This window comes from Lycorma delicatula, chromosome 4, assembly GCF_047948215.1.
Source record: "Lycorma delicatula isolate Av1 chromosome 4, ASM4794821v1, whole genome shotgun sequence".
Classification (NCBI taxonomy): domain Eukaryota; kingdom Metazoa; phylum Arthropoda; class Insecta; order Hemiptera; family Fulgoridae; genus Lycorma; species Lycorma delicatula.
The window spans coordinates 110,401,298-110,415,079 of NC_134458.1; the positions used below are offsets into that span (position 1 = coordinate 110,401,298).

Consider the following 13,782-nt stretch of genomic DNA (forward strand, 5'->3'; position numbering starts at 1 on the left):
GGTGATATCAGGTGACTTTAATGCTAAGAAAGTGGCTTGGGGCGGAAACATTACTGATGCAAGAAGCACATACCTCGATGAGATTATGACTGGGTTGGGGCTCACCTTTATGAATGACTGTGAGCTTCCGACCCTGGTTCATGATATGGGTGTGTCTTTTATAGACCTCACCTTTATATTGCCACAATTGGTACGTGGGAGATGCTTCAAGAAGAGAACCTTAGAGACCACGAGGCAGTTTACTTTGAGATGGGGGCTTCATGGTCACAGGATTTAGCTGTTCCGTTAAGAAGACTGATTAGTGTGACGGGAGTAGAGAGAGTCAAACAGGTTTTAGTAGAGCAGTTGGCACATTTGGGTGAGATTACACCTGAGTTTCTGGAGGTTGTTTCGTGTGCTTGCCGTGTGCAAAGCCGGCTAGGAAACCAGTTTATTGGTGGTTGCTCCTGGTGGCAGAGGCGAGGTTGGCTTGTTTCAGAGCTTAGAGGCGGCTCCAGAGAGCGAGGAGAAGAGGTGTAAGAGGATATTGTGTTAGCACAGCGGGAGTTGAAGAGAAGCAGAAAGGCTTTTCGATATGGGACTGCTAGTAGCAAGAGGGCCAGATGGAAAGAGCTCTGTGAGCAACTTGTTGAAGACATTTTTAAAATTGTGAGCAACAGGTTTGGCAGGTTGCTGTCGACACTTGAGAGTGTTATTCTAGAGAAGGCTGCAGAAGGAATATGAGGAAGTTGCCAAGGTGGAGATACCACTATTTACGCATGAGAATTGCACAGGGCTCCAACTAGAATGGGGAGAAAGAAGAGAGAGTCCTGATATGGATTAAATACCTAATGAGGTGGTTGATGATTTTACCAGATAGGGTTTTGTCTGCATTCAATAGGGTGCTCCATGAAGGGGTTATTCCATGACGATGGAAAATTGCAAGGCTTGTGCTCTTAAGAGTGATAGGCATGAAGAGGACCCCACCGGTTACAGGCCTTAATGCCTGCTTAGCTGTATTGCAAAATTATTTGAAAGAATGTTGTCAGAGCGGTTGATGAATGAGATCAATGGCGGTGTGGGTCTTAGTGATTTATAAATTCAGCTTCCATAAGGGCTGCACCACTGTGGATGCCATAAACTGCGTTATGCAGCTGGTGGATGAGGCAGTCAGTGGTGTCTGGAGAATGAGATCATCCCAGCGGTGGTATTGTTGGATGTGTTCAATGCATTCAACTTGCTGCCATTCGGGTGGGACCTCAAAGAGTTAAGGCACAGATAAATAGGGCCTTATATTTATCACCTTACTCAGGACTATTTTAAGGACAGAGCCATAGTTGGGATATGCTGATGGCGTTCTAATGGAAGTGGAGATGCAGGCTGGCATGCCACAGGTTCTGTCATAGGCCCGTTACTTTGGTATATTGTCTATGACGGACTCCTTCAATCAATTGGGCTTCCTGGAAGGGGTTTTCCCAACTGGATTTGCTGATGACTCTCTCTGGTCATCACTGCAAAGACGGAAGTTGGGCTTATGGCCAAGGGGAATCTGGCGGTTCATATGGCTATTGCCATATGAACGTGGTAGAGAAGACGAAATTCATTGTCATAACAGGTAAGAGAAGATTGAGAGATGTCAGACTTACAGTTCCTGGTACGGACATTCTACCAGTCCCTCGAGTGAAGGAAGACTGCAGGAGAAGTTTTCATCCACACATGATCGAGGCTGTGAACAAAGGAGGGAGGACCGTGTCAGCCATTTCCAGGCTGATGGGTAGGGTCGGCGAGCCAAGCTCATCTATGAGGAAGGTGGTGGCGTCTGTGGCAAGGTCAGTCATCCTGTATGGGGTGTCAGCCTGGAGCAGAGCACTTAAAATGCAAGCTGTCATAAGTAAATTGCTATTGTTAAGTAATTTGCTATTGTCGACCGAGGTGCTATTAGAGATTGCGGCCATACCGCAGTTGGATTTAATCACAGAGGAAGTAGTCGAACAATTGTTTGGCAAAACTACGAGCCAGGCAAAGGGAGAAACACTCGAGAAGTGGCAAAGATGAAATTTGTCATCAGTGGGTCTGTGGACCAGGAAATTAATCCCAAAGATAAAGTTTTGGCTGAAGAGGAGGTATGGAAAATTGATGTTTGAAATGATTCAGGTATTGTCAGGACAATAAAAAAAGGATATCTGATGGTTGTTGTACTGCGGTTTGTGCAACACAGTTCTAGGTGGGATGAGAAGAGAGGTGGTTAATGTGGTTGGAGTAGTGACGCCAGAAAACATAGTGGAGGTAATGCTGTGCAGGAGGAGGAATTGAGACACCATAACTGGTATGATAAGGAAAATTATGAGCAAGAAGTTCCAGGAGGAGGTAGAGGATGAGGAAGCTAATGATAAACAAGGTGAGTGTCCTAAGAAGTCTGAAGGTCCAACTTGTGCCAATTGTAAACGTCTTTGGAAGGATTCCAACCACTCTGTGAATAGTAAAGACTGTGGTTGTTATCAGAGGATTGTCACTATGTACTTGAACTCATTAGCATTAAGTAGTTAAATTCGGGCAATTAAACACACAGGGTGCTTATATAGTTCAGATTTAGCTCAGTGAGACTGCTCTATGTAGAGGATTGGATGTTGTTTTAATGCAGCACCCATATGTTGTGTCTGGTTTCTCTGTTGGGGAGAGATTCTACTGTGGCTCTGAAATAAATAAATAAAATCTAACCATAGTAATCACTTAATTATTACACAAACTATAAAGTAGGTATTGAATAATGTAATTTGAAAAAACAAATTATCAGAGCCTACATGAACACAACCTTCCTCACTCACTTTCATTAGCACACTGAAAAATTCGACGGCAAACAGCCCTCGCATTGTGGAAGGCGCAGGGCAATTCAGTTGTTAGTCTTTGATTGAAATTATGAAAAACCCTACACTGATTTCTTAGTGCACACATGCAGTCTTCCTACCACCAAGGAACACCAGGCTGCTGTTTTGGCTTTCCAGATGTTAAAAGGATGATTTCATTCACAATATTGAGAATTTGATGTGTAAACTTACCAAGATGGTGGATTGTGCCACTGATCTTGTCATATTGACCAAAGGAATCTTTATAACCAATCCAGTCTGCTTTCTGAACCACTCATCTGTGTGGCTGACTGAGGCAAATTAGTATTATTGACTGAAATTAAAACCGGTCTATGATCGCTTCCAAAGATGTTTTTGGAAACACATAAGATGTGGGAGTAAGACTGCTGAACATAAGAAGAGATCGATGCACAAAAATGTACCTAATGAAGATGACATGAATGTGTACGAATCATTGTTAAATAAGCAGAGATCTAAGTTTTGCTCAGTCAGTCAACTATATTGGCTCGGGAGAACATGATGATGACCCCCCAAGAATGGTGATTGGCATTGAAGTTGCTAGTAATTAGGTCGGATATAGGAATTTTGATAAACACTGGACAGATCATCCTCATGGATACCAGAATTTGGAGAAAGATACAAGTTACAAATATTCATTTTCAATGGCGCCAGTATTTTCACTGAACTGCAAGGATATTTGTCACTAGCTGAACACAGATGGCTATAACGATTTCCCTCGGAAAAACAGCCACACCGTATCCTCTGCCCTCAGTTATATAGTCGCATCTTTTACAAGCGTGTCCACAAAAGGACATAGATTCCATTCTTCCTGAGAATGGAAGTGAGTCTCCTGAATACACAGTATTAAAGAATTTTCTTCCTTTAGAAGGATTTCTAAATCTTCACGATAAAAACAAAGACCGAAAACATTCCACTGAATAATATTTGCAGCCATAGAAAAAACTTATTTCCTGTTATATATAAAAACTCTGCATGCAAATTATTTATCTATTACTACCTGGTTTATGAAGTGTTTCGCTTCTTCAGACACTTCATCCGCCACCATATCTTCGTAGAATTGGGTGGTGGTGGAAGGGATCTGGAAGCCCGGGAGGAAGATGATCTTCACAGGGATTTTGGTTTTCATGATAATGTAACAACTGACATAGAGTTAAGACAACTTGTTCCGACAAGGCTTGGACCAACTTGGTCAGTTCTTTACATGATATGCACTCGCTGTCCTTCAGTACATTCTTAGAAAGAACTTGGACGAACTAACGCCAGTAATACCAGGCTGAGCATTATTCCTCATGCTGAGGGGTTTCTGTATATCCGATGAACCACAGGAAAGGACACTTTCTGTTCAGAATAATAATCCTTAATACTGCCTGTTCTTCCTTAATAAAGGGGACATTTCTCAGGACCTTGCCAAATGTGAACCCTTACAATTTAAACACTTTTCAGTTCCAGAACATGTGCTATCGTCATGTCCCATACAGCTGCAAAGCACACAGACTCGTTCCTTTGTGCAACCAATTTTGGTATGACCAAAACCCTGACACTGGAAGCAGTGTCTAGGGTTTTGCATGTATGGTCGTACACAGACAGACAGGTAGCCTACTTTAATTCGCTCAGTTATTGTCGAAGTAGAAAAAGTTTAAATAAGAGAGGATGTTGGCACATCTACACACTATTCTCCTTCCTCATTATTCTTTGAACAGAAGTGACTGACTGCAGGGACAGTTCTTATATCTCAGATAGTTCAATATCAGCCAAATCACAGCAGAAGATAACCTTTATCTTGCTGGAATTTAGGGTTTTATGTGGTTCAACCATCACCTCATCCTTCCCTATGAACTTAAGGGCCAGTAGCTTCTGACTTCAATGAACAGGGTGCCACACACTATAACAACGCACGTGTTAATTAAGAAAGGTGAAACTTTCTTAAATGATTTCCTTTCTTCCTTACATGAGATTACAAGAAACATTATTATTGACTTTTTGTGTTCTTTATTTTATCTCTCGTTCCATTATCACCAGACACATCTTCAACTGACGTCTGTCAACATCTTTTTAAGCTTCGTTTGTTGGTTTTTCAAGTGAACCAACAACCACTTAAGAAGAATTAATGGGACAGACATATATGGTTTCCATGAATACCGGCAATATAACGGACCACTCCAGCAGAGCACATGCATACTGGAGCTAGAAGTAAATACAAATGGGTTTGCCCAGGTGCCCAGAGAACATCGTTTCGAGACGATGTAGAGCCATCCACCCATCGGCATGATAGTTTTCAACTTGGGTTACGATTGCATTTTGTAAGGTGTCACAACACCACCAAGTGTGAGTGTAAGAAGAATTAGTGCAAAATGTTGTTGTGTAGTTGTGAAAGGGTGTATGTTGTAACTTGTGAAGTATTCTTGGTTTAGTGCATATGTATAGTATAACGTATTCTGCAGCTCTGTGTGTAGTGGTAAGAAAAGCTGCAAGGCTAGGACCATGGGGATGACACACCCAAAGTCTTTAAGAATAAGACTCCCTAAAGTCTTATTTTTCTGAAGAGGAGGGTGTAGTAATAACAATGAATTCCAACTGAGCTCAATAAGACTCCCTATAGAGTCGTATCTTCTTGAACAGGAGGGTGTAGCAGTAACAGTGCATTCCAATTGTTACATGCACATGATACACCTTTTTTTCTGCCAGAACTACAGATGTTAAAACTTAAAATATGATAGGGCTACAGCTCACCCTGTTAGACATTCCATGAACACCCTACGGGGAATTTTTCCCGGTCAATAGCTTTCCAGCTGTGTCCCTTGGCCTTCTCAATCTTCCGACCTCAGTATATCAGACTTCTTTTTGATTTATTTACATGTTAATTTTTACAAGATGAAATACAGAATATATACAATATTGATTTAAAAGTTACAATATAATATGACAGAAAATGAAATGAAAATAAACATTATAAAAAACAAAAGTACCAAGGAAAGAAACAAACCAATGACCTTATACAAAAGAAGAGTGGAAAAGTAAAACATAACTGGTACAAGTTCCACATTAACAGAAGATTGCTAAAGCATAAACAAAACAGGAACAAGAACAGCACTTAACCAAAATAAACAGTTATTTTGATGGAAAAAATATTATAAATTTTAGAAAAAACTAAATTCTGTTGTTTTCAATAGAGAGTACTTGTTGATTGGATTAAAAAGAAAGGCTAGAGTCATTCAACATACAGTGATAAGAGGAGATTTGAAAATTTAAATGGACAGTGTGAAAAATGAAGTAAAATAGCAAGAGAATGAATAGTTTTGTCATACCACCAGAACAGAAAAGTTGATTAAAAAATATTCACAGTAGTATTTGAGCTCTCACTTATGCATCATTAATAATTAAGATTACTAATAATGAAATAAAATATTAGTAGATTCAATATATATAACAGTATTTATTGATTTAAAATTATTAACTCTTGTGTACTTATTTTGCAAAACAAATTATTACTGTAACTGTTGTTTCAAGAATTACCTAATCCATCAATTATTTCATTATTCCTTCAGAACACTAGTTCATCAACATTATTTTTTGTCTTATTTATATTTCATAAAACTGACCTTCACAAACAATAAGTCAAAGTAAAAATTCACAGGCAAGCTCTCAGAACAATTTGAGATTAAAACAGGACTGCATGAAGGCAATGGGTCCTCACCACTATTATTCAACTGCATTCTAGAAATGGTAATGAGGGAATGGCTCAAAAAATGCCCCCAAAAGTAAAAATAGGCTGAAAAATCAAAAACTGTTCTTGGTTTCTCCAACAACTTGGCACATGCCAAGTTGTTGCTTGTAAATGTCATCAACGAAGCTAACATTGCAAATAAAACTGGCTTCAAAGTATCATTAGAAAAGACAGAAATTATGCCCCAAAAACCAACATAATTAAAAGAAGTAAACATAAACTATAATAAAATCAAAATAGCAACCCAATTTTAAAAAAAACTCACAATACGAACATTTTCAGTACTAGAAAGGGCACAAAGATCGGAAAATATGAATAAGTATTGGGAGGACCGCAAGGTCCAAAGAGTCCCATATCAAAGAGACTTGGATAATGGACTGACTAATGTGATCCTATGCGGTCATAAAAGATAATAATTTGAAAAAAAAAATAATTTTTTTTTATACAGTAAAATATATGTTACAACTATCAAAAGGGGGAAAATAAGGAGATATAAAGGGATGAAGAGAGAAAAGTCTGCTGACATGTATATTGAATGTGTAAAACACACTTATCTACTTTTCATCTATATTTAATCAAAGTCTAAAAAGTTAAACTTTTTTCTCTGCATCTTTTGGAAAAAGGCTTTTGAGAAGAGTGTACACATTCCTTTTTTAAAAGTTCGTCTTTTTTAAAGGCTTTTTGAGAGTTAAAAAAAGGTTAAAAAAGCATTATATTGGTATAATTGAAGCTATTAAAAGATCAAACCTATCTGAGTGATTATATGAAAATTGGGCTGAGAAACCAAATGCAGTTTTAGGTGAAAGCTGTTAATTTTCTGCTTATGTGGTTAATAAGAAGAATGTTTAATAAAAGATTATTTTAAATGTAAAAAATTCAAAACATGTGAGGAATTATGAACGATAAGATTTTTTGTAAAGAATCATTTTTGCAGTTCGTAATACTAGTTAATTAAGTATCATAAATATTACTATTATATTTACCTTGGTAAAGATGTACGGCTTTCATCTCTTCTTTTGTTTAACTGTGCTTCTGAGCTATCATCATTCACAGCAAAGTTTACTATGGTTGACTTCTTTCTACAAACAGGATTAATCAATAATTCTTTTTCTTTTGAAGTAAGTTGCATTAATTTTTCTTTTTCTCCAGTTTTTTCCAATTCAGCTTCGTAACATAATTCAGTTTCATTAGATAATTCATTTTCATTAGATAATTCATTTTCATTGGATAATTCATTTTCATTAAATAATTCATTTTCATTAGGTAATTCATTTTCATTAGATAATTCATTTTCTTTATCTAATTTTTGTTGTTTTAGTTCCATAAACAATTTCTTGGCTCTATAACTTCTATATTTTGTCTGTATGATAATAGCAGCCTGTAGTTTTAAACTTGAATAATTCTTTAACTGATAATTCATTTTAATGTCACCAGCACCACTTTTAAAATCTTTATTAGTGCATTCACCTTTTCTTTCATCAAAATCATCACATATATTTTCATTACCAACAGGAGCAGTAAAGTCACTTAATTGTTTTATTTGAGGTGTACTTTCCCCTCTTTTAAGCGATATTCTTTTTTCATTATGAAACTTAAATTCTGTATAATTTATTGTATTTCCATTACCAATCATACTTTGATCATTGTAATTTGTTGAATATCTCTGATTACATACCTCCTCATCACATATATTTTCATTATTTTCACTAGTAATAGTTTTATTATAATCAATAAATTCCTCTTGATATTTATAACAATTGTAGTCAACATTTTCATAACCTCTCCTATTTATAAAATTATAAAATCCACCAAATCGATCATTCTGTACCAAAATTAAACAAAAATCAAAATAAAATGTTAATAAACAAAAAATTATGTAATATATTATAATTAATACTATCTGCTTTTGTAATTGATATAGTTTCCTTTCAGTAATCTATATTACCTGAAACAAAGATAATCTAAAAACTTATTATATTTGGACCAATAAAATTCAGATTAAAAAGAATAATTGATAAATTAGCTGGATAATAATTTAGCATACCTTAACTACAACACCCATGAAGAATTACCATCATTACCATCATTTTAATAGGTTCTCAAAATGTTAAAAAAAGTGTTTAAAAAGATTACATAATGTTTAGATATTCTTTGCAAAAGTTAAATTTGCTTCCACGTGCTAAATACATCAATATGCTGTTTTCAATTTATAGTTGATGCAGAACCAAATCTCATTATATCTCTTTCATTCTATTAATTGACAGCCACCTTAACTTATTATTTTAATAAACACAAATATGAAATTGAACAGTTTATTCTTTTTATATTTACTTAAATATGGGTGGTTTCTTATTTAGGATGAAAAAAGTTTCATTACGAAAACCTAAAATAAAGTTTTTCTGTTTGGAATATGTAAAATTACTCTTTACTTTTTATAGTATTTTTATATGTGGTAAAATCACTTTCTATGTAAATAAAATTTCAACTATAAATTAAACCGTAAATAAAATTTATTAAATCCAGTTCATTAACTAAATCAACAAAAACAACTTGCTTGCTAAATACATGGAAAAATCTCTCGTGAAAGGTTTCTGATCTGAAATAAGCCATCCTTATATGCACCTTTCTATATACATGTCTTAAGAAACTATAACTACATAAAACTCTTATCAGAGAGTGGTAAGTAATCATCTGACAAACAACCTACATTTTTATATCTTGAAAACTCATTCTGACATTTTAAAGGAGCCCCAGGAGATATTATATTTCATGCAGGGATATTCAAATGCATAATAAACAATAATGACTGAAAAATTTGGATGAAGACAATATTATTGACCAAAGTGAATAATAGTGAGCTAAAAATTCAGTTATTTCCTAGAAGACAGGGTTGAGAACCACTACAGTAAAGTCAACCTAATCTTACCAGGGATATTTATCACTCAATTTAACATATCAGTTGTAGAGAAAAAAGGTCTGATCCAGGTCTCTATTAACCTTATCTATTGATGCCAGATTTGATCAAACTCTTCCAACCTAGAACCTTCAAACTGGTTAAAGATTACAATACTCTTACTTTCCTTTTAGTTTTAACAATATAAATTGGCATATGCAGAAAATTATGATAAAAAAACAATTTCTTATAATTCTGCAATTAAATTTTATCCTGAAAAAATAATTAAATTTATAGATTACCTTTACAGAAAAATGGAATGTTCATATTAATTAGATTACTGAAAATCTTATATTACAAATAACAATATTTGTTTACTTATTTTTAATTATCTACTATTTGTGTTGCGTCATGTTGTGCCATCTTATTACAATCTTTACAAGATTTTCTTTTTGTTTCTCATAAATGACAAACAAAAAGAAAATCTTTCACATGTCCTGACAATAAAGGTTTACTAACACTAACTTCAATAAGTTGAAGAGTATGATGAAAATATATAAACACTTGAAAATGATTAAATAACACAGTTCACATTCAAAATATACAACTTTTTTTTATAAGAGGCCTTTCTCAGAGCTAATTAGCAGTTATGACCCCACCCCCAAATACATCACTCTACTAGTAACTCCAGTAGAGAGTGCTGATTTTAGCTCAAAAGTTCCTGTATTTTGAAAACAGCTTCTTTTTATACTTAATTAGAAAATTAATGAATTATAAACTTTTACATTTATATCTATGTATATAACCACCTAGTACAGAATATTGAGATAAGACGTACCTTATATTAATTTTATTAAAGTACTTCGAGATTCCGCATGAATTTACCAGAGTGCTGGTATCTGTTGCAATTTTTATATGACTCCCTCAGACACTGGCTGATGGTTTATCAAATTAAAATTTTGTTTGTATTTATAATATATTTTGTCAGTATTTATAGAATGTTTATTGTTTATTAGATGGTCTACCATATTAGATAAACCTAATTTATTATTTTTGTAATTTCTATAATTTTCTAGAAACAGTTTTAAAGGATCTATTTATTTTTCCTATATACATAGTATCACAATCAATTACATTTAATTTTATAAATTCTGCACAGATTGTTTATTCTATTATAATTATTTTTGTATTTTAAATATATTAATATGTGGTTATTTGGTTTGTACAAAAGAGTGAAAAAACATACATAACTATTTATACACGAATAATATCACTGAAAACATTAATAAAACTTACAATAAAGAAATATTTAAACCAGCATACAAACATAATATAACTACACAAAAAAATATTTAAAATACAAAAATAATAATAGAATAAACAATCTGTGAAATTTATAAAATTAAATGTAATGATTGTGATGATATATAAGAAAAACCAATAGATCCTTTAAAACTAGATTTCTCGAACAGATAGAAAATACAAAAATAATAAAGAGATTTTCTACTAAGGCAGACCATCTAATAAACAATAAAAAATTTATTTCTGATATTTAACACAACTTCAGAAATATTAGAAATTAATAAAGATGACAAAAAACTTAAATATATAGAAAAATATTACATAAATACAAAATTTAGATTTGATAAACCATCAAGCAGTGTTAGAGGTAGCCAGCTTATAAAAATTGCAACAGATAGTAGCACTATTATAAATTAATACACAATTTTCACTATTTTAGTATTTTTATTATGTAATAACAGAATTATTTCAATCATGAGTGAGGATGTGGGATTTCACGGTACTTTAATGAAAAATTATGGTAAGATATGTTTATCTCAATATTCTATACTAGGTGGTTTATTTATATAGGTGGTTTATTTTCTATACTGAGATGTAATTTAACAGTACAGAGGAATAATATGAATCTTAAAAAGATTAGTTTCAGTAATACATACACACGCGTGTGCACATACATGCACACATCAACATACACATGCATGTGTGCATGTGCACACATCAACATACACACGCATGTGTGCATGTGCACACATCAACATACACACGCATGTGCACACATCAACATACACACGCATGTGTGCATGTGCACACATCAACATACACACGCATGTGTGCATGTGCACACATCAACATACACACATAGATGTGCACATGCACACACATACGTGTGCACATGCACACACATACATGTGCATATGCACACACATACATGTGCACATGCGCACACGCACACACACACACACATCAGCGTACACACGCACGTGTGCACATGCACACACACATCAACACACACGCACATGTGCACATGCACACACACATCAACATACACACGCACATGTGCATGTGCACACACACACACATCAACATGCACATGCGTGCGCACACACATTTACATACATACACACACGCATGTGCACGTGCACACACACAACATACTCATCACTGTGCCAATTCAAGTTGGTTTGAAATGTTATTGGAAAACTAAGAAGGTTAAGTTCAAAGACATTGGGCAGTGGAATTTGGACCACCACCACCAACCAAGAGAGTAATAACTGCAAGAATTCATGATACGTTTGAAACTAATAAAACTGTGGAAAATGTAAACAAGGGCCAGTCTGAGTGGAAAGAAAAACAAATTTTGACTAATTAAACAGAATCCTGCTTATTTACCATGTGTAACAGTATGAAGTGGTTTATCTTGGGATTATTAGGTCATTATTCTTTCAGGGGACTGGTGTAATTTTGTACTTACAAATGCTACAAAACAGCATTATTCTTGCTCTACATAACCTTATTGTTTTGAAGAAGTCTGATGAAGAACACTGTTATATCTGACGAACAATGTACATAGCACCATTGATGAATAAAACTGCAGCAGCTGAGACATTAAATTGAAAATAAAAAACATTGAAAATAAAAAACATAAAAAATTGAAAAATAAACATTTAACTTAAGTACAGTTAGCATGTATATTGATCTTAATGGTGGTCATTTGGAACATTTATAAATTCAACTTAAAAAAACACAAGCGCTGAGTATCTGTTTTCTTTAATAAAATATAACTGTTAAGCTTAAAGAGATTTACTTGAAAAATGTAAAATATTAAGTCTTAATCAGGTCTGATTGGAAAATTAGTATTGTAAAAACTAGTTTTGTAACACAAATCAATAAAACTCTCTCGCACATATTTATTTAATTTTTCTTAAATAATGTAATTTTTTTTAATAAAAGCAAAAATAGATTATTTAAAAATTTATACTATAAAATGCATTATGATTAAGGTGTAATAATAGCAATAAACATTTTATTTGACATTTCAGATGATATTTATTTATCTCAGAGACAAATGCATATTATTTTAATGTAAATAAGTTTCTTTTCAAATAATAATAATAATAATAAAAGCTGTTCATTTAACATTACTCATATAATAGTATGGACATAAACCCAATGATACTAATAATATTTTCTAACAATAAATAACACAATATTAAATTGAATTCACTTTCAATAAAAATACCATCAACAAATACATTCTTATACATTCACTAAAATTTATCTTAACCATGCATTCAACCTCAATACAAAGTTAGAATTTCATGAATGCAAATTAATGCTTACTCAAACTGATTGACTGACTGATTTAATCTGGATACATGCCTTTACACTGTAAAAATAATCTGATTGAAAAAAAATTTAAAGAAAAATACATATAAAAATTATGAGAATAATTTAATATACTCACAATCACAAAAACTACTATGATAAAAATAACAGAAGTTTTTAAAGGATAAAAAATGAATAGAATTAAGTAATAGTCCAGACCAAAATATACCTCCCTTATATAAACATAATAAGGAAACAGCTACACAAGAGTAAGACAAAATTAATTTAAAAAAAATATTAACTAGTAAAAGAATATAGAAATAAAAATTCTACAAAACTTATTTACATATGGATATTGTTTGATATTTAATTTAAACAAAAAATACTGGCCTTATTGCATAAATTTTCCAATCAGCCCTAACTTACAATGTATTTAATATTTTTAAAAATTACTTAATAAAATTAAAATGCTCTTTAAAAAAGATTATATCTCACCATTAAATAATCACTGTTTTGATGTCAGAACCAGTCCACAAATAATCTTCACTAAAGGAGATGAAAAGCGGTAAACAATTCATGATTTTTCTCTTTACATATGATTTTATTAAACACGTAATGCTCATTAAGTGAAAATAAAAACACATTACTAACACTTGATTTCTATTTTGTTTTTC

The 13,782-nt window shown here is 33.3% G+C and overlaps 1 protein-coding gene across 4 annotated transcripts in view; it reads right to left on the minus strand.

Annotated features, from left to right (window-relative positions):
* Positions 1-13,782, minus strand: part of LOC142323745 (uncharacterized) — a 78,901-nt gene that overhangs the window by 29,824 nt on the left and 35,295 nt on the right. For all 4 annotated transcript variants that reach the window (XM_075363913.1, XM_075363912.1, XM_075363910.1 and 1 more), the window contains exon 8: positions 7,572-8,410. In XM_075363913.1, the coding sequence (XP_075220028.1) occupies positions 7,572-8,410 (839 nt within the window). The remainder of the gene's footprint in view (positions 1-7,571; positions 8,411-13,782) is intronic.